This window comes from Rhododendron vialii, chromosome 10a, assembly GCF_030253575.1.
Source record: "Rhododendron vialii isolate Sample 1 chromosome 10a, ASM3025357v1".
NCBI lineage: Eukaryota > Viridiplantae > Streptophyta > Magnoliopsida > Ericales > Ericaceae > Rhododendron > Rhododendron vialii.
Window position 1 is genome coordinate 11,914,217 of NC_080566.1, and position 19,355 is coordinate 11,933,571.

The following is a 19,355-nucleotide window of genomic DNA, read 5'->3' on the forward strand; positions in this document are numbered from 1 at the left end:
TAATGCTCTTATGACTTCTATGAAGCCCACTCAAATGGCTGAAACTTTCCCCACGGCTCGCATGGTTGAATTCTTGCCTGTACGAGAGTCTCCTGTGAAACTGTTCAATAGACTGAGAGAGTCCAATAGAATCAAGGTCAAGTCAAAACGCATTGTTCCTTGTGAGTCATTCTTGACTGGAAAAATGGTTTTCTGTGAGCCGTTCGATGTAGTTCGGATCTTACCAGAATTCCGGAATATCCTGTCCAATATTAAGGGACTTGGGGTTTCTCTAAGTGGTATTTCCAACCAAGGAAAGTATGTCCTACACAACTCTGTGGATCACAGAAAATATGAAGAAACTTGGAATTTTCTTGGAGTGCCATCTGTGGAAGAAAGTTATGAATGGTATGGAAAATGCATTGAAACATGCAACCTCGTGTTGCGTGTACCCACAGATGTGTATGTGGAGCTTCTCTGTTTTCTTGCTGACAACTGGAAGTATTTTCCGTTTAAGACTATGAGCAGAGTTACTCTTCTCAAATATGTTGCTTGGAATGGGCAGGTTTTCCCATGTAGCTTATCACAAATTAAGCAGGGATCATTGAAGGTTCATCTTGTCTGGGGGGCTCGACGTCATTCCTGGCTAAACAAATGGAATGTAGAAATGGGGTGCCCAGGTGATATGTTTTTCTTGCCAGATGATACGGTTAGTACTATTGTTGGACACAAGAAGGAAATTATTGTGAAGAATTGGCTTGTGTCTAAGGCTAAAGGTTTGTTGGTCATCGACATTTATACATATTGTTCAAAACTGGCTGATATTGCTGGGAAAATCAAAGACCCAAAACTTCTAGTTGCACTGGCTCATCTTGTTTATCATTCTACTTTGTTAAAGTACATCAATTCGCATTTCGTCTCTCTTGTATTGCAGTCTATGCCAGTGGTTGATATGGCTGGGAATGTAAGCATGTGTAAAAGTCCTCTTGTGCCCGCTTCTAGAAGCACTTGGGTGAAACTCTTTGGTTCTAGCGATATACTTGCTAGAGAACTTGAGCTAGAAAACGAGAGAGCAGACTCAGCAGAGGGATATGGCTACTGTTCTAGTAAGTACGTAGAGTTGGGGGAGGTATATGCTGAAGCTGCTAATTTTGCTGGAAAATCTACGGCAGAAGGTGACCTATTGGACTTCCTTATTATGCAGGGTAAGGCCACTGACTTGCCTAATATATTACCCCAGAATAGAGCATTAGATATTGCCTCCAATCAGCTAACTAGTGATCAAGCTCTGTTGCTATTGCAATGGATCCAGAATCTGAGAGCCAAGAAGTGCAGTGCTTTCAAATATGAGATACCTGACAGGTTCATTGGAAGTATAAGACGTGGGAAGTGGATGAAGACATATGCTGGCTTTAGTCCTCCGAGTTCTTGCTATCTTTATGATGGAACCGAGTCATCTACTCTCTTAGACATTGGGAAAGAGTTTGAGGTCTTGTCAGCTATTGATGAGAAGTATTATAATTACAGGATAAAATCATTTAAAGAGGAGCTGATGTTCGTTGGCGTAAAAATTGGGTCAGAAGATATCTACCTGCTCATTGTTAATCACCTCAAACATCTTATCTCCTCTGCAATGAGGGCAAGCTTGGGAATTTCACTGCTAAGTTTTATCCGGTATTCAAATGATAATAATAAGCTGGATGTAGAGTTTTTGAAATCCCTTCAAGATGGAAAATGGTTGAAATCAGACCAAGGTTTTGTTAATCCTCTCGGAGCCGTTTATCTGACTTCTGATATTGGAGAAGCTATTCGACATGTCACAGATCTGCGAATTGTTGATAAAACTTATTATCGTGATAAGCTAAGGGGTTTTGTAAACGAGCTGAAGTTGCTGGGAGTGGTAGTGAATCTGGAAGGCGTGTATAGACTAATTCCGGGACATTTCAAGTTTCCTGAAGATCTCTCAAAGTTGAAAAAAGGTGCTGTTTTTCTGTTACTGGAATGCATTCGGCGATTAGGGCCTGAATCTGATGGTTTGAAGAAGAAAATTGGGTGCCAACCTTGGATGAAAACTACTTTCGATTTTAAATGCCCCAAGGAATCCCTTCTTCCTGATGACAACTGGGGCCAGTTAGTTAAATTTCTTCCCCTAGCCAGCATTGATGAAGGCTATTATGGTAGCAGTATTAGGTTGTACAGGGCAGAATTAGAGGCAATTAGTGTGGCAGTAAATCTTGACCAAGTTTGTAATATGCTTATTACTAAAGTCAGGTTTCTCTTAGCCACAAGTAGTTTAACTGGTGACATTGTGATCTCACTTCTGAATTGCATGAAGTGTATGAGAGAAAAAATGGCTCCACAATTAACCCGTCTAATGAGTTGCTTGTCGGGTGAGAAATGGTTAAAAACTCGTGACGGGTATAGATCTGCTCGGGATTCGTGTTTATTTGATTCAGAGTGGGGAACGGTTACTCAGTTTGTTGATCTTCCTCTAATAGACGATGCCTTCTATGGCAATTCGATCAGTTCATTCAAGAACGAACTGACGATGCTGGGTGTGATGGTCAATATCAATGACGGAGCACGAGTTGTTGCAAAAGGTTTAGTGTTGCCCTTTGAGCCCGGGTCAGTAAGGGCAGATTGTGCATTCTCTTTACTGAACTGTGCTAGGTCGCTTCGACAAAGTAGCAAGTCATCTGACCAAGCTTTACTTGACAATTTTCTCCAGGAACTGAAAGGAAGTAAATGGCTAAAAACCCACATGGGGTACAAAGCCCCAGAGGAGTCTTATTTTTGACTCCGAATGGAATTCCTACATAGAAGAACGAGATGGACCTTTCATTGATCAGGGCTTCTATGGGAATCTGAGTCCTCTTTATAAGGATGAACTTATAGCCATTGGTGTGAAAGCAGATACCAAGGAAGTTTGCACTACAATTTTCAAGATTCTTACTTCTCACGAAGAAACTTCTGCTGTACTGAGACTCTACAGGTTTCTACATCGACACATGAAAAGCTTGAATTCTGAGGTCTGTTCCTATCGATTGTGGATTCCTGACCAAGAAGGAACCAAGGGAAAATGGGTAAGTAATTGTCTGTGCGTGCTCCATGACAGGGACAATTTGTTTGGCTCATTTTTGCATATTCTTGATAGATATTATGATGAGAATTTGTTATCTTTTCTGTCAAAAACTTTCGGAGTAGATTCATTTCCGACTGTTTTTCAATATGTTGATCTCTGGACCAATTGGGTGACAAGTAACAACTGTGTGTCTTCTGTGGAGTTACATTCATTTTGGGGATACATAGCAGAAAATTGGAGCGCAATTACTGAGAGGACTGTGAAGAAAGGCTTAACCATGCTACCAGCAAACACCATCACCGGGGAAGTTCAGTTAGCGAATAGAGACGAAGTATTCATCCCAGATGATTTGAAACTCAAAAAGTTGTTTGGGGAAGCTAGTGAGAAGCCACTTTTTGTCTGGTTCCCCGAGAATGGCTTATCGTCCCTCACCAAACTCTATGAAATCTACAGAAGTTTTGGAGTACGGAAGATATCTGAAGTTGTTCAGTTCTCTGTGAATTCTGAACTTGAAAAGACGGGTGTAGAAAAAAGTCTTATCGGAAGGCCCTTGATTAGCATTGTATTGGCTTTCCTTTCACATCCTGTGATTAACGTGCCAGTGCAAGAAAGACACCGGATAGCGAAATCTCTGGTGGACATCTCAATATTTGGGACCAAATGCCCGTTGGTTGTCCAGTATTTCTTGAATTTGCCCTCAAAGATTAGACTGCAAGTTGAAATGAGAAAACTGGTGCTTTGGGAGAAGAAATCGCAGAAATTGCTCGTTCACAAACCGAACTGGAATGGTGGAAGTGGAAACAGAAGTATGGAGTTCACAACAGATTTTGCGAGAGCAATCTCGGAGGTGGTCCTACCGGATGCCAGTGGTCTTGTGGAGGATCTGTGTAAGATTATCAAGATGGGATGTGTTCTTGGTTTTGAGGAGAATAAGGTGGAGTCCTTGCTGTTGAGTGAAAATCTTGAACTGTTTCCAGTGGACACTAGCTTCCTTCAATGTGCATTCCCAGCTGCTAAGAACCAGGGTCTCAGCCAAGACCCGCCTTGTCCCCCGGAAACTCCAGTTCAGAAGAAGCGACGGCAGAACTGAAACTCACATGTAATTCCCTTGTGGAATACCGCAGTAATGGGTATACCGCAGTAATGGGTATATATGTTGGTGTGATGAAAAGCTAATGGTAGTTTTTTGTGGGTGGGAAATGGAATAGGTTAGAATGTGAAGACTTTTGAATCTGACTTTTTGTTGGTAATGGTGTCTGTAAAGCTAGGAGACCTTGTGAAGTCTGGATTTTTGAGGCTTGCAATGATGTTGTGATGTGTAAATATTACTTCTGCTTTGGCCTGTCCCACTTAAGCATGTTCTTGAGAAAATTATGGTTCTAATTTGAACACCTGGGATTCAGGATAATGAAGTTATGCGGGTCTTCCTATGGATAGTTTTGCAGGATAATGAAGTTTACTGCTATTCACATTCCACCGTATGGTATTTCCTGGTTTGAGCTCCGTCGTGTGCATTTCGGGGGTTTCCCTGAATGCACAATATACCTTGTCCTGTCTTTCTTTTTCTGTTCTCTACTTGCGAATTTTAGGGCTATGAATAGCTTCTGAAACTCTTTGTGGACTAATCTACTAACTTTTCTAACCCCCGCTTATATATATTGGCTTTGGCAAAAAGAAAAATGAAAAAGGTGTACAAGTCTATTGAATCTAACTCTTGCTATGGATAGATTTGCAGGATAATGAAGTTTAGTGGGAATGTATACAGATTTGCAGATTCTTGCTATTGATTTGTAGTATCATTAGAATTGCTGGTTGCACAACAAAACATGATGGCTTCATGAACAACAGGGGGATATGTTTATGGGATGGGGTATTTGGGTTATCCGCCCAACCGATTCTCAGCAATTTTATGGACTTATATTTGGTTTTAGTGATATTTAATTTTTGTTACTCCTTCCGTCCTTAAATAAATATCCGGTCTGCAAACGTAGGTCTCTAAATAGATGCATTCTTTCCGTTAAAAAATTTGAAAAAAATGGGGAGCGAAGGTATTTTTCTAAAATTTTTTGTACAAAAAAAGTGCATGTTTTTAAAAGCCTAGATTTTTTGTCCGGATATCTATTTAGAGACGGAGGGAGTAGCATTTTTTAGTTTTGGATGCGGGTGTTTGGGCACAGCGCACCAAGACCACCGAATAATCTTTCCACATCTTCAGGCAGCCAATGTGGGCCCGTTTGTTCTACGTTACAGTTCATATAATGTGCCATGGAATGGGCCTGCAGACAAGTCTGCCGTGCTTTGTTTGTCTTCTTCCTTATCCGTTGGGTTTCTTGGGCTTCAGCATTTGGGCTGCTTGGATGGGTGGATTGACTAATGTTTAGGGAGTGGAAGAGAAGAATTTTTTCTAGGCAAAAAGTTTATTTCAAGAAAACTTGACAAGAGTACGTCAATTTGGAGAAAAAAAAAAGGAGGAAATCCAACCAAATGTTTAATAAAAAAATATCAAATGGGACGAAGCCCAAAATATCCAGTGAAGCAAGCCTAAGAGAATGGCAAAGCCCTTACAACACCTGTGGGCCAAGTCCAAACCCAAGAAACCAGAACCCAAACCCTAGCTGCCCTAACTAACGATTGATGACCATAGCTGCCCGACGGCCCCGACAAGATCAGACTGCCACCATGGCTGCTGCCGCCGAACCAGTATCCACCATCTCTAGAGCATTCAAGAGAGAACTCCCAAAGCACTTAACCCAAGCTCAACCCAGAAACTGATATTCATCGGCCGCCGAAATGCCATCTCGCGGAAAATGAATAGCACCTGCCACCTCCAGAACCTACAAGAGAGATCCTCTCGAAAGCACTGATCAAGGCCCCGGCCCAAGCTTGAACTTTGATATTCATCGGCATCGACCAACTTGCCGGAAAGTCACACGATAAGGCAGCTGAACTCAGCAAAGCCCACATGATTTATACCCCAACCACCACTAGTCGCTAGAGCTGCCATTCGCCATTAGGCCCTTGACTGGGGTTACCCAACAATAACCACCGGCGGCAACTCGAAGCGAGCCGGATCAGATCAAAAGTTGCCAAAAACAACAACATATATTGGCAACAACACACTGTTCACTTGCCAAAACATAGGCTTATTAGAAACTAGTCTTACTATCACCAAACACCAAAAAATAACCTGAAAATTAAATTATCATACCCAAAATTTATCCTCACATTTTTATTTTTAATTACCTAGGAATTAAAAAGAAGAGTTGTTTTATCTCCAAGCAATAAAACAAAGGAATTGCAGTAGTAACTATTAGACGTCAACGGCGGAGGGAGCATTAGGCCCACGTGCCTCGACTGGGATTTCCTATTTTTTAACCTTAAACTTGGGCTAGCAAATTGTACTTTAAATTTTTGGTTGTTGCTAATTACCACATAATTAATGAGGGTTGGATAAAGTAGTAATGATGTCAAAATATTTAGCTTTAAATTCCAATGCAATTATCACATTTCTCAACTTTTTTCCACATATACAAGTATGATTCATGCATTTTAATAGTAATTTTTTTTATGCTAACCAAAGGCTAATTAAACATCATGCATTGGGCAACGGTTAGTACTTTTCTTAAATTCCACACACTCAGCTATCGCACCTTTCGCACTGCGTCGAAGGTAATATTTCAAAAGAATTGTTTGGGGCATTCTTTGCTTCACAAGATACGAAGACGAATTGAAAGAAAAGATCACATACACTAGAATAGGGGGTTGGTTGCTATGCTACAAATCTCATCAGAAGGGTCTTTTCGGTAAATATTCTAAAGATCTTCATTTTTCAAAATGTACCAGGTTCATATCACAGGATTAATATTTTTTCCATAAATCATTAATGTAGGCTCATTTGATTTTCCGCCCGTAAATTATTGTTAATTTGAACTATTTTTTTACAGAAATTTTCCTATTCTTCTAATCACGATGATAGGAAAATAATTGTCTTTTGACCAATCTATTCGAGAAGTTCACTTAAAATAAATCAAACTTTCCAAAAGAAATCAATGTTAAGCACGGCCATAAGTCCGACATTCAATAATCAATTTGCCTCCTAAAGGATACCAGGATTTAGAATATGTGAATCCCATATCGAATTTTAAATATTGAAAAAAAGAAGAAGGTAGGACTCGGATTGAGCTGTTTGGGTTTCAAGTTTTAACAGACTATCAAGAAAGACTCTTTCAGCGCTTTGAGAATCAGCTTGGTCAGTAGGTTTGCTCTTCATACAATTGACTATAGTTTGAATGTTTGTGTCCGGCCACAAGAAAATTTTTTATTATTAATAATTTTCTAGTTCCGGTTTGGATGATTTATCTTTGACCGGACCGAAAATGGGATTCGTCGAGATGCTTGTAAGCTGTTTCAGATACCGTTGATCGTCGAGGGAAAAAAAAACTATAAAGAACAAAATAGAGAGAGAGAGAGAGAGAGAGAGAGAGAGAGAGAGAGAGAGAGAGAGAGAGAGAGAGAGAGAGAGAGAGAGATTAACACCGAAAGTAAGACGATGAATCCAGGATTGACTTTGGCTGAAGAAAATGAAAAAGGGCAAAAATTCAAAGGTGGCTTTGTAATCAGTTTATCGTTTACTTAGATTTGAGTGTTTTGAATTTCACTTAGTTTTACATATTTATCCGTTTACTAGTTCATAAAGTTCATTGTAATTATTCAACCAAAAATAAGTTAAATTTAAAGTACCACCCCTAGAGTTGCCCCAGCGGTAAAGGCGAGTCTATTGCCTGGAAAATGCCAGGATTCGATTTCTTGCGGGGGTTGGTACCCAAGATGTACCTGGTGGCCGGGTGGGGCGGTGGTATGCTTCAGTCGCCGAGAGGTTTACGCTCCATGGATGAGTCCAATTAGTGGTCCTACAGTAGAGTGATTCCTTCGTCACCAAAAAACAGAAAACAAAAGTTCATTGCAGAGAGAAAAGCACCCCGACTTTTTCAACACGGAGAAAATTAAAGAAACAGTCGTCTTGGTTGGCCACCACCTTATAATACTCTCTCTCTACAGATCATCAAACTACGAATTCCAGGGACAACAAAGTGACAAAATCTGTGTTGTCTCCTCATTTGACCGTCTGTCTCGACGATCAATAATCCGAATTTCAAAAGAACTCTTTCACGAAAGAGCTTTTGGATGGTTGAGATTAGAGACAACACAGAGTTGTCCCCCGAGTTGGCAAATTTTATAAGATGTGATTATGGGCTTTGCTTTATTTGTTTTCTTACTAGCACTAAACCTGTGCGATACATGGCTAGCTAAGCGTATTTTTCTATCTTAGAAAATTAATTTGTACTGATCAACATACACGATATGAGAGAACTTAAAAGCTAAAAATGTGTTGTATTGACATAAGGAACTTAAATTTTCCGAAGTACCCAAAAAGAAAAAAAAAAAAAACTAAAGGAACTTAAATATTGAGAGGTCATTTGTATTTGTCCTACATTTTTGCCACTTACTATAAACAAAGCGTATGTCGTCAACTGGGACTAGCTCAGTTGTTCAGGACTCTTACATTTCATTGAGAGGTCATTTGTCCCACATTTTTTCCACTTACTATAAACAAAGTGTATGTTGCCAACCGGGACTAGCTCAGTTGTTTAGGACTCTTACATTTCATTGAGAGGTCATTTGTCCCACATTTTTTCCACTTACTATAAACAAAGCGTATGTCGCCAACTGGGACTAGCTCAGTTGTTTTTTTTTTCTCGGCAAAACGAAGAATTTATTATCTCGAAAGGGGTACATCGAGAGGCAAGCTCGTTAAGCACAGACGCTTACGAGCACAAGAGACATGAAAAAACAGCGTCCAACAGAAAATTGGACCACACGACACCTAAACAAAACATTACACTTTTACCTTTCTCACACCATCAAGATAACCCTTAAAATCCTCGACCGAGTATACCTTCATATTTCATTGAGAGGTCAGGAATTTGAATCTGTCCACCTGCGTGTGGATGTTCTTTCCTTAATTGACTTTTCTTTTCTTTCTTTGTTTCTACCTCATAAACAAAGCGTATGTTACCAACTGTGACTTACTTCTTGTATTACATGAGTTGTTAGACTCAATTGTTTCGTGGACTCTGTATCCTTATATCATGTGATGTACGTAACGTGGGGTCCTTAACATATAATGTTGACATTGTCCTTAGTTGCCTACGTCCATGCCATCTCTGCTTAGCCAAATATACCGTATGTCACTCTGCGATCTTTCAAAAAAACAAAAACAAACTATGGGTACGCCAATTTACTAAGCAACACACAAATAATAAGTACAAAACCGATATATGGTCTATCAAGGTCTTGTACAATATATCATCGTAGATATGATTTCCGCTTCCCCTCTTGCTCTCCCTTGATTTTTTGTATAAGAAATCAAGATTGATCAATTCATATAGATCGATGCAGGACTGTTTGCTTGATTGGATATGAAACGATTTAAACTATATACTCCTAGATAAAGAATTTATACTCGATCTGAATTAACTAAACTTGCATCGATCGAATACACAATTTTACAAAAGTGTGGCATATATATGTATAATACCTTGAAGTTTTTTTTTTCTTTTTTGTGAAAGGATCAAATTTATATAGAAACTAAGGACGAATTACATCTTTAGCAAGAAAAACTTCCAACTCAAGTGGGATACAACCTGGCTGAATAACATGAAATCTACTAAGGCAAGAAGAAGCAAGCCAGTATGCTACATGTTTTTCTCCCTATTACACCAAACAATAGACCATCTTCTAGACTAAGACCATACTTCTATGTCTTCCACCGCGGAGTAGATTTCCCAAGGACAAGAAAGCTTGACGTCGTTGATCAGCCCTTGGCAATCCGATTCGAAAATGACTTCAGAGTAGTTCGATTCCATAGCAGTACTACAGGCAATTTGAAGGGCCAAGCTTCGATAACAGCGGTTGAAGAGGCCACAACTCTACCCAAACACCAAACATGAGCTAATCCACCACTATCTCTCGCGATAGTGTTGGATTTATCACTTTTAGTCCGATGGATTTATCTATCATTTGAGATTATATCTTTTTTCACTATTAATTTCGTCACCCAAAACGGATTCGCATGGTAACTTATAAATTTGTATTCGATGTTTGGAGGTGATTTCCAGCCATCAATTTGCATTCTACCATCTACCACGGCCACTTTCACTCAATTGGTTGGCCATTTGGTCACCTACCATAGAAAAAGGGAAAGCCTCAAATTCTATAATGTGATCACTAATATATTCAAGCATTTGGGTCCTTTAGATCTTTTCTTCCTACTTTTTCAGCCTAGCCATTACCATGCCTTGACTATCTGGGTTTTATAACTAAGTTCTGATGCATGCAGGTTTTCTAGAGGTTAATTCTTATTGGGACTATTCTAGAGGTTAATTTCGATGGTTCGCGGGTTGCCTTTTTGGATGTTTTGGGTTTTGAGTGGCGTTTTTTCTTCGGTGTGCCTTAATCCCTTTAATCTTTGTACGTCCGTATTTTTTTTGCTCAGCAAAAGAAATTTATTAATTTCTGAAAAAGATACAAAGATTAAAAGGACAAGGGCATCCGAAGGAAAAATTACTAACCTAAAGCTACCAGTGACCCAAAATGTTGGCAAGAGACCAACAAAAAAGGCCAAGCCCAAACCCTAAGAAACACCATAAACAACCACCTAAACCTAAAAACAGCCACCAAACAAAGGGGACGCTTACAACCACAACCACCACACACAGAAGAAACCGAAAAAAGACTACCTGAAAACAGCCACCCGGCCTCTACTAAATCTCTTTTGTTTAGCAAAAAGCTTTTTTATTGGGACAACCTACTATTTATTTGCTTCATTCTTCTTGTATTTAGGTTAGCAAACTATAAAGGGAGCATCCCTCCCCGTCATGAAAATGGACTAGAACATCCAGTTTTACCCATTATTGGGTCATTCCGGGGCCACTTTGATGATCAGTTCCGTTTGTGTTTTTAGACTCCTCAAAACTATTAATCGTGCCAAAATTCTTGCTAATCAGATATCAATCAATATCTTGATGAAAATTAGTTCGATCCTACGCGATAAAGATTTTTTTTTCTCAAAAGAAATCCGTTCCTACTCAAGGGTGGACCCAGAAATTTGGAACAATGGGGTCACCTTAGGTTAGATTAATAACGGCCTAACTTACCAAACGAAATTTAAAGCGTTGAATTAGAAGTAACCAAAGCAAGTAGTAAACAATTTGAAAAAACAGACTGAAGAACTGTATATATTTAGGGTTAATTCCAGATACACCCCCTGTACTTAGGTCATTTTTCAACTACACCCCCTCTACTTCATTTTTAATCACTCACACCCCTTGTACTTAAGACTAGTTTGGAACTGTTAGTATTTCCGTCCAAAATAACGGAAAAGCAGGTAATGGCTTGTTGGAGGGAATTTTTCCTTCTAAAACATCTTCTCTAAGACCAAATTGATCCCAAAACCCATTTACAATGATAATTCATCACTACCATTAATTATTGGTCGCGGACGGAGTCACGAACATGTTTTACAAGTCAATTGGCCAGAAATTTCAAATCTATGTGTTCTGGATTTTTTCTTGAAATTCCGAGAATGGGGTTATTCTAAGGATAATTTATTTAGGGTACTGTGTAAATTTCATATTTTTCTGAGACCGAAACCCGGACAGCTTCTCGGCTACGTGTGTGCTCGAGCGTCTGGTACCACTTGCGCATGCAAGTACACATGTCATGCTTGTAGACACATGGCATGGCCAATTTGACACCTAGAATTACACTCATGCATGTGTAAATATATTTGGTTATAACATTTTTTTTATCATCTTGGTAAAAACTAGTCAAACATGTATTTTAATTTTTGAGGGAGGGAGCTACAAAATTTGAAGAAAGAGGAGGAGGATGGTGTTCTTCCACCCCCCACCTCAGTTCCACCATGAGCCACCACCTCCCGTCACCATTCTCTCGTCGGAAAACTTATTTTCTTGCCGGTAACTTCTTAAACTTTCTTGACAGCTTTATGGACCATCACAAATTCGTATTTTGAGAAACCTTCTGCTATGATTCAATTTTTGAAGTCTTCATAACTTTTAAAGTACGTTTAAAGACAAAAATTTTGATACCAAGAACATGCAAAACCAATCAACACAGAATTAGTTATGATTTTCGGAATATGAACTGATGCACATGTTTCGAAATCTGGGCAGAGCCATCTTCTTTTTATTTCTGGGAACTATCCTATTAAGTTATGAATCTGATATTTTTACTGAGAATAATACTTTACGTTACGAAACTTTGAGAGTTGGTTTCAATATTTTTGGAGTTGAAATGAATTAGTTATGGATTTTCTACGAAAACATGATCGGCTGCCCTGTTTTTCTGTAGAACAGCTTGTTCTTTTGAAATTTGGACAATATTTGGTTGATAACTAATCTTTCAATTTTTACAGTAGATACATATGGATGTTACGCAAGTTTGGGCGCTGGTTTGAGTATTTTTGGACCTTGTATGAATAAGTTATGATTTTTCAAAGAAAGGGAATACGAATGGGTATATTTCAGTATTTTCGTTACTTTGGACGGAAATACTAACAGTTCCAAACTAGTCTTAAGTACAAGGGGTGTGAGTGATTAAAAATGAAGTAGAGGGGGTGTAGTTGAAAAATGACCTAAGTATAAGGGGTGTATCTGGAATTAACCCATATATTTACTATCAAACTTGGCGAGAAAAAACTTTCCTAAGGATGAATTTTGGCTTGCAAATACACGACCCACTCAAGTTCTTCAATCTACAAATTTATAATCACAGAAGAAAACTAAAAGCTACCAATTGAAAAAATAATCAATTTTGTCCCAAGTTTATGCAAACCACTTTCAAATTAGAACCTAAGGTGTAGTTTTACCTAATATTATAGTCATGGCTCAATTGCTCATGGGTCATGGTATTCAAATTTGTTTGCTAAAGAAGATGGAGAGAGGCTGTTGAGTAAGAGATAGACCTTGCATGTAACGCTCCGATTTTAGAAAACGTTAATTTAATAAATCTTCTAACATTTATTAAATAAAACAAAACATAACGTCATTACAAGCCAAATTATCTTCGAATTCGTGTTACACTTATTTAAATTGATGAGGGAGGAGTACTAAGGTGACTTTCACTCCTCTGGACGATCGTCTTCTTCTGCATTATTTTACTCAGCACCGAACTCTTTCAAATTATAAAATCCCCACTGTTCGTCTCTAAATTCTGGCATAAGATGCCAGAATCACAAAAGTAACACCGTGAGCAATTAAGCCCAATAGCTAACTCTTACCCCTATGTCCCATACACTAACAAAAATAATATATAACAATTTATAAAAAACAAAATTTAGCATCACAAAAATAATCAAAGGTGTCGGTGTCTTTCAGAGTTATCGCAGTGTATCGAAAACCTTGTCATCATTTTCCAAGTATCGATTCCCCTTTCCATTTTATTTACTCGAGCACTGGTTTCGCTGACCATCTTTCAGGACCTACCGGGTTCCCAGGCTAAGTTCAGATTTTGCTACCCAAAAGCACTGATTCCGCTAACCATCTTTCAGATTCCATCGGGCTCTCAAGCTCATACACGCACACCTGAGCCATGATTCCGCTAACCATCTTTCAGATTCCATCAGGTTCTCAAGCTCACACACATGCACACCCGAGTCATGATTCCGCTAACCATTCTTTCAGATTCCATCGGGTTGTCATGCTCACACAATTATTAATCTTTCACATTTCATTTTCTTTTTACTTTTTATATTCCACTTCTCATTTCTCGTGTCTCGTAATCATGTATCATTTTCTCGCGTTCACATTATTCTTTGAAAGCTTGCTACAATCGTGCGATAAATCACTAATTTCATGCATCTCTATTTTCGACAACATTGAAAATTATAACATCACAACTTATCATCAAACATGCAGTTAATTAAGCATTACAACGATAAAATCAACTTTTCAATTTAAACAATTTAATCATATGATATCCTAAAAATATTATATAAATAGCTAAACATTTAGCACATCAACATTATACTTAGGTGAGCAGACATGAGGTTTCTACCGTTCTTCTTGGCGGTAGAGCAGCTATGAAGTACGTCAGGTGAAAATGCGGACGAAGTAACGTCGTTTCGGCTTGATCGAAGAATTTAAAGAGAATAGTTTTTTTTCCCCTCTTTCTCTTTCTCCCCTTCTATTCTCTCTCTAAGCTAACAATTGGAATGAGAAGTGAGGAAGTGAGGTGTGGTGTGTGGAGTGGAGGGGAGGGGTGAAGCCTATTTATACTAGTAGAAAGAAGATTCTAGATTATATCTAGATCAAATCAAATCAAATCATATCTTATATAATCATAACCATATCTTATAAAATCTAATAATATCTAAATTAAATCTAAGAAAATCCAATTATATCTAATAATATCTAATCAAATCTTATAATATCCAATAAAATCTACAAAATCTTTATAATATCTAATAAAATCCAATCAAATCTTAATATATCTAACAATATCTTATATAATATCCAATAAAATCTATATAATATCTAACAAAATCTAAATAATATCTAATAAAATCCAATGAAATCTATATAATATCTAATAAAATCCAATATTAAATCTTAGTGAATCCATATCAAATCTTAAGAATATCTAAGTATATCTTAGGATATCCAATCATATCTTATCATAATCCAATGTAATCTTATCCTAGATTTTAGGATTATGAAGTAGAGCTAAGGTTCTATAATAGTTGGGTACAAGAATATCATGGTTCAAGATATTAAAAAAAATCCTATGATATCAAAGGGGTTTTAATGGCTAGCTCCTAGAGTTAAATTATAATACAACCACTTTAATAAATGATAAAATGATTTTTAGTAAAAGAATTATAATAAAATGTTTAAAAAAAATTGACGTGAAAATTCGGGTCATTACATTGCATCTAAGAGGAAGCAAAAGCTCATTCCATAACTCATAGAGCTTCACTTTTTCCAGATCAGAGAGAGAGACATTTTAATGGTTGGAAATGGTGTAATTTCCATTTCATACGTGGGGCAACGATAAAATTTATGGTGTAAGAACCATAAGATTTAACACCACGTACAAAATTTGCAGGCCAATAATTATAACCACAAAGTATGAAATCTTTAGGGCAAAGTTATTTAAAATACCCAAAACAATATATATATATATATCCTCGAGAAATTTTACCGCTTAGTGGGGTCAATTGACCCCGCTTGCTCAGAACCTGGAGAAATGTATTTGGGAGGTTTGTTTTTTTGCAACTCTTTGGTCTATCTGGTTAGTGAGGGATGAGCTTATTTTCAACAATGTTTCAACACAGACATGGGAGGTAGTGGATCTAATTAAAACTCGAGTGGCCATGTAGATGAAGGCCAAGTTTGACATTAGAGTCTACACAGTGGAGGACTTCAAAGGATATCTCGATGGAATTTGGAAAGTGAAGTTGTAATATAATTTTTAGGCGGTCTTTCTATTCAACCTTGGTTGGATAGCATCGTGTACTTCTCTTATTTTTCACTTTCCCTTGATGTACCCATTTCGAGATTTATAAAATGTTTCGTTTGCCGAGAAAAGAAAAATGTAGATCCGCCTATGCCTACTCATGTTAATCGATATCTAATCAACATGACTTTTAGTATAGCTATTGGCCGGTCATTAATTGAGGTATAAAATATCCTCCCCTGTTTGTCACTTTTGTTGTCTCAAAAAGATTGTTTAATTCAGTTCAAAAGTGATAGGCAAAAGTTTATGCGTTTACTTTTTTAACCTTCATTTTGAACTTAATTAATAGCAATAAAGGCAATTATGATGTTTCAAAAAGATTTGAAGGGTAACAAGAGGAAATAAAAATGAGAAAAACTTTTTTGGCAGAGCCGTGAAAATAATTTACGATGCTCAATCGTGAGTATTTAAATATGTTTTGAACAGTTTGGATTTTGAAAAAATTATTCGCTAGAATAGTTTAACTCTTCACGCGAATAGTTTTTTCTAAAAATCTGGATCATTGATTGTCAAAATGGACGGCTGAGATTGCGCGGAGCCGTGAATAAATTTCTCTCAATAAAAATATAACAATACAATAATTATGTTCCCGTAATAACTTGAAAACCTCAACCGGGACTAACAAATGGGAACAAAGGGAGTAAAAGGTTTTTGGTATCAAATTAAGGATACTCGAAAAGGGTGCACAAATGAACAAATTGAAGAATCCTGACCCCAAAAATGAAGAAATTGTGGGGGCTTATGTAGTATGTACGACTATAGTTAATTAGGCCATATAGATTATTCACTTTAATCGGGATTTCTACATTAACATATGACCGCTTCTGATTATTTTTCAGTTGAAATATAAGTTATTTTTCAGGTAAAAAATAATCGACATCGTTTATTCTGTACATGAATTACATGTAGAAGAGCGTATATCGATGCAAAATATGAGCTTCACGAGAAGCTTCATGCACCAATCAAATCTGTAATTTCATTCATATATGTGGCATATGTGCCATTAACATATGTGATAGAGAAATATTGTTTAATTTCAATTGTGTACTTTTTTTTCTTGCACAAGTGTAATTAGTTCTTTTAATTATATGTCTGATTAAGTCAATTTTTTTGGTTAATCTTTTCAAAGAGGTATACAGAATGTTTCGCTCACTTTTGATGACAGTTACCATGGGAGGAGCCTCTTCCTGTATCAGTAGTGTACTATACCATATTTTATAGTTTGTGTATGCAGAGAGAGAGAGAGAGAGAGAGAGAGAGAGAGAGAGGATGCTGAATTATAGCATGACATTAGATTCTGGACTAAGAAAGACAATGAGAAAAACCATGGTCTCTCCTGTTCTGGCATTTTAAATTTATCCATTATTCAAGCCATAAAGGTCCACCTTTTTCACACACCACTTTTTGAAATCCGGTTCCATGTCTCTCCAGCTATTATAGTCTCCCTCCATCCTCTCTCTCTCTCTCTCTCTCTCTCATCATACTATTATACTAGTATATATAAACATCAAGAGGTGACATACAACACACAGAAAGCATGGGCAGAGCTCCTTGTTGTGACAAAGCCAACGTCAAGAGAGGGCCATGGTCGCCGGAGGAAGATGCCAAGCTCAAATCTTACATCGACGAGCACGGCACCGGCGGCAACTGGATTGCCTTACCCCAAAAGATAGGTAATTGAATCTCACATCTCTACCTTCAAAAGTCCCACATCTCTAATTAAGTACACTTCATATATAAGTCATGCCACCACAACAACATTCGGGGTTCATAGTTATATTTTTTTTCCTTTGAGTAAATTATAAATTGCTAAGTGGTGGTTTTAGGCCTTAAGAGATGCGGGAAAAGCTGTCGGCTCAGATGGTTGAATTATCTCCGGCCGAATATCAAACATGGAGGGTTTTCGGAGGAAGAAGATAACATAATTTGCAGCCTCTATCTAAGTATTGGTAGCAGGTAATTACTTTACTTTTTGTGGTTTTATTTGTCCCATAGTTTGTATTTTTTTTTTAAAAGCGAAATTTTTTTTTTTATTAGTCTCAAACAAAATTACAGAGATTAAAAGGACCTAAGACATGAAGGCGGTCATGTGTCGCATAATTTTCAATGATACATTCTAGTGTTGAAAAGATCAAATATATATGTCCTCTTGGAACACGCAGGTGGTCTATCATTGCAGCACAATTACCGGGACGTACGGATAATGACATCAAGAACTACTGGAACACGAGGTTAAAGAGAAAGCTTATGGGAAGGCAACGGAAAGAACAACAGGCACGGCGAGCGAGTAGTAATCTCCAGAAAGAGATGAAGAGGGAGGTCGAGACTTTCATGGTTTCTCATGATGCCATGATGATTAACCAAATCCCCTACTGGCCAGAGCCACCAACGCTGACGCCCGTGACGCACTCGGCCGTGAATTTCACCCTCGAGGATCATCTCAAGGACCAAGAATCACTAAAGAAACTTCTTGTCAATCTAGGAGGAAGGTTCGCCGACAGCGACGATCCGAAGCCAGGCAACAAATTGATCATCAGCCCTAATTTCCAAGACCCTTGTGATGATATTTCAACCTCCCAAGAACAAATATATGACTACTCTATGATCAATTCATTTGCATCTTCAACCCCCATGTTTCAAGAATTCAACAATTACCCAATTGAGCTGAACGAATATACTTGCAATACAACACAGCAAGTAGATGGAATGGTGAGTTTTTCAGGAGTGGAGATAGAAAATGGTGGTTCTGGAGAAAGTACAAATTGGGGGGACATAAAGTATCTGGGGTACCCTCCTATGGTCTCCAATTGTGAAGATTTCCAGAAAAGGGCAGTACAAGAATATTGCACATTGGATGAGTCCAGGTACTTTGGGATACAATAATAGCAACTTTTGATGGTGGTGTACATTAATGGAGTAATTTATAATGCTGGCTAGAGAATTCTCTGTTTTTGGTGTTTCAGCTGAAACCCTAATATTGATCTTGAAAATTGAGGGATTTGCATCTCATCTTTTCTTTTCTTTCTTTCTTTCTTTCTTTCTTTCTTTTTTTTTTCTTTCTGTATTTCACTTTATTCGGACAAGTGAAATTTGTAATATTTGCTTGATTTATTTATAAGTAGTTCAACGTTGATCAATTACATTTGAGCACCACATTTTAAGTCTTATCTAATGTAAATACTCCACATGTTACTCTTTTTACAATTTACATATACATGGCATGTTTTACTTGTTTTTTTTTCCTTTGTGAAGGTCAGCTTTGTTAGTTGTAGTTAGTGAAATTTGAATATCTACCAAATGCACGGGATTACATGGTGCCTACTACTCCTATTTGGCTACCGCTCCACTTGCTATATGGCCTCTTTTTTTAACCAGATCGATATAATGAGCAAATTGTATTTATCCAAGGTGACCAAATATTTGAGGTGTGGTTAAATTATTTATGACTCCGATAAAACATGCCTACGATACATTCTTGTACATTGTCTGGGCATCCAATACAATGAGAGGTGTGATATTATTAACCCGAAGACTATTAATCAATTGAAAATACTGTAGATCTAATAACATTATGTATCTGTTAACTATTAGTCCCTTCAAGCAAACGACTCCTACCTTCTTCTTCTTTTTGTTACAAGCTCCAACTGAACGTTGTGGACGATGTTGATAGTGTTATAAAAATTATTTTTGACACCCT

General features: G+C 37.7%; 2 protein-coding genes across 2 annotated transcripts; both read left to right on the plus strand.

Moving 5' to 3' along the window:
- Positions 1 to 34: 34 nt before the first annotated feature.
- On the plus strand, positions 35 to 4,151 carry LOC131302885 (uncharacterized). Its single transcript, XM_058329678.1, has 2 exons — positions 35 to 2,720; positions 2,800 to 4,151. The coding sequence occupies exons 1-2, from the start codon at positions 35 to 37 to the stop codon at positions 4,149 to 4,151; spliced, it is 4,038 nt and encodes a 1,345-aa protein (XP_058185661.1).
- A 12,803-nt stretch (positions 4,152 to 16,954) lies between these two features.
- On the plus strand, positions 16,955 to 18,795 carry LOC131303829 (transcription factor RAX3-like). Its single transcript, XM_058330864.1, has 3 exons — positions 16,955 to 17,331; positions 17,485 to 17,614; positions 17,821 to 18,795. Exons 1-3 carry the CDS (start codon positions 17,196 to 17,198, stop codon positions 18,539 to 18,541), a joined length of 987 nt encoding a protein of 328 aa, XP_058186847.1. The 5' UTR covers positions 16,955 to 17,195; the 3' UTR covers positions 18,542 to 18,795.
- Positions 18,796 to 19,355: the final 560 nt, after the last annotated feature.

Coding starts and splice junctions, on each gene's coding strand:
- LOC131302885 (XM_058329678.1), top strand. CDS start 35: ATGGCTGAAACTTTCCCCACGGCTCGCATGGTTGAATTCTTGCCTGTA. Junction 2,721..2,799: donor TCTCCAGGAACTGAAAGGAA/GTAAATGGCTAA, acceptor ATTCCTACATAG/AAGAACGAGATGGACCTTTC.
- LOC131303829 (XM_058330864.1), top strand. CDS start 17,196: ATGGGCAGAGCTCCTTGTTGTGACAAAGCCAACGTCAAGAGAGGGCCA. Junction 17,332..17,484: donor TGCCTTACCCCAAAAGATAG/GTAATTGAATCT, acceptor TGGTGGTTTTAG/GCCTTAAGAGATGCGGGAAA. Junction 17,615..17,820: donor TATCTAAGTATTGGTAGCAG/GTAATTACTTTA, acceptor TGGAACACGCAG/GTGGTCTATCATTGCAGCAC.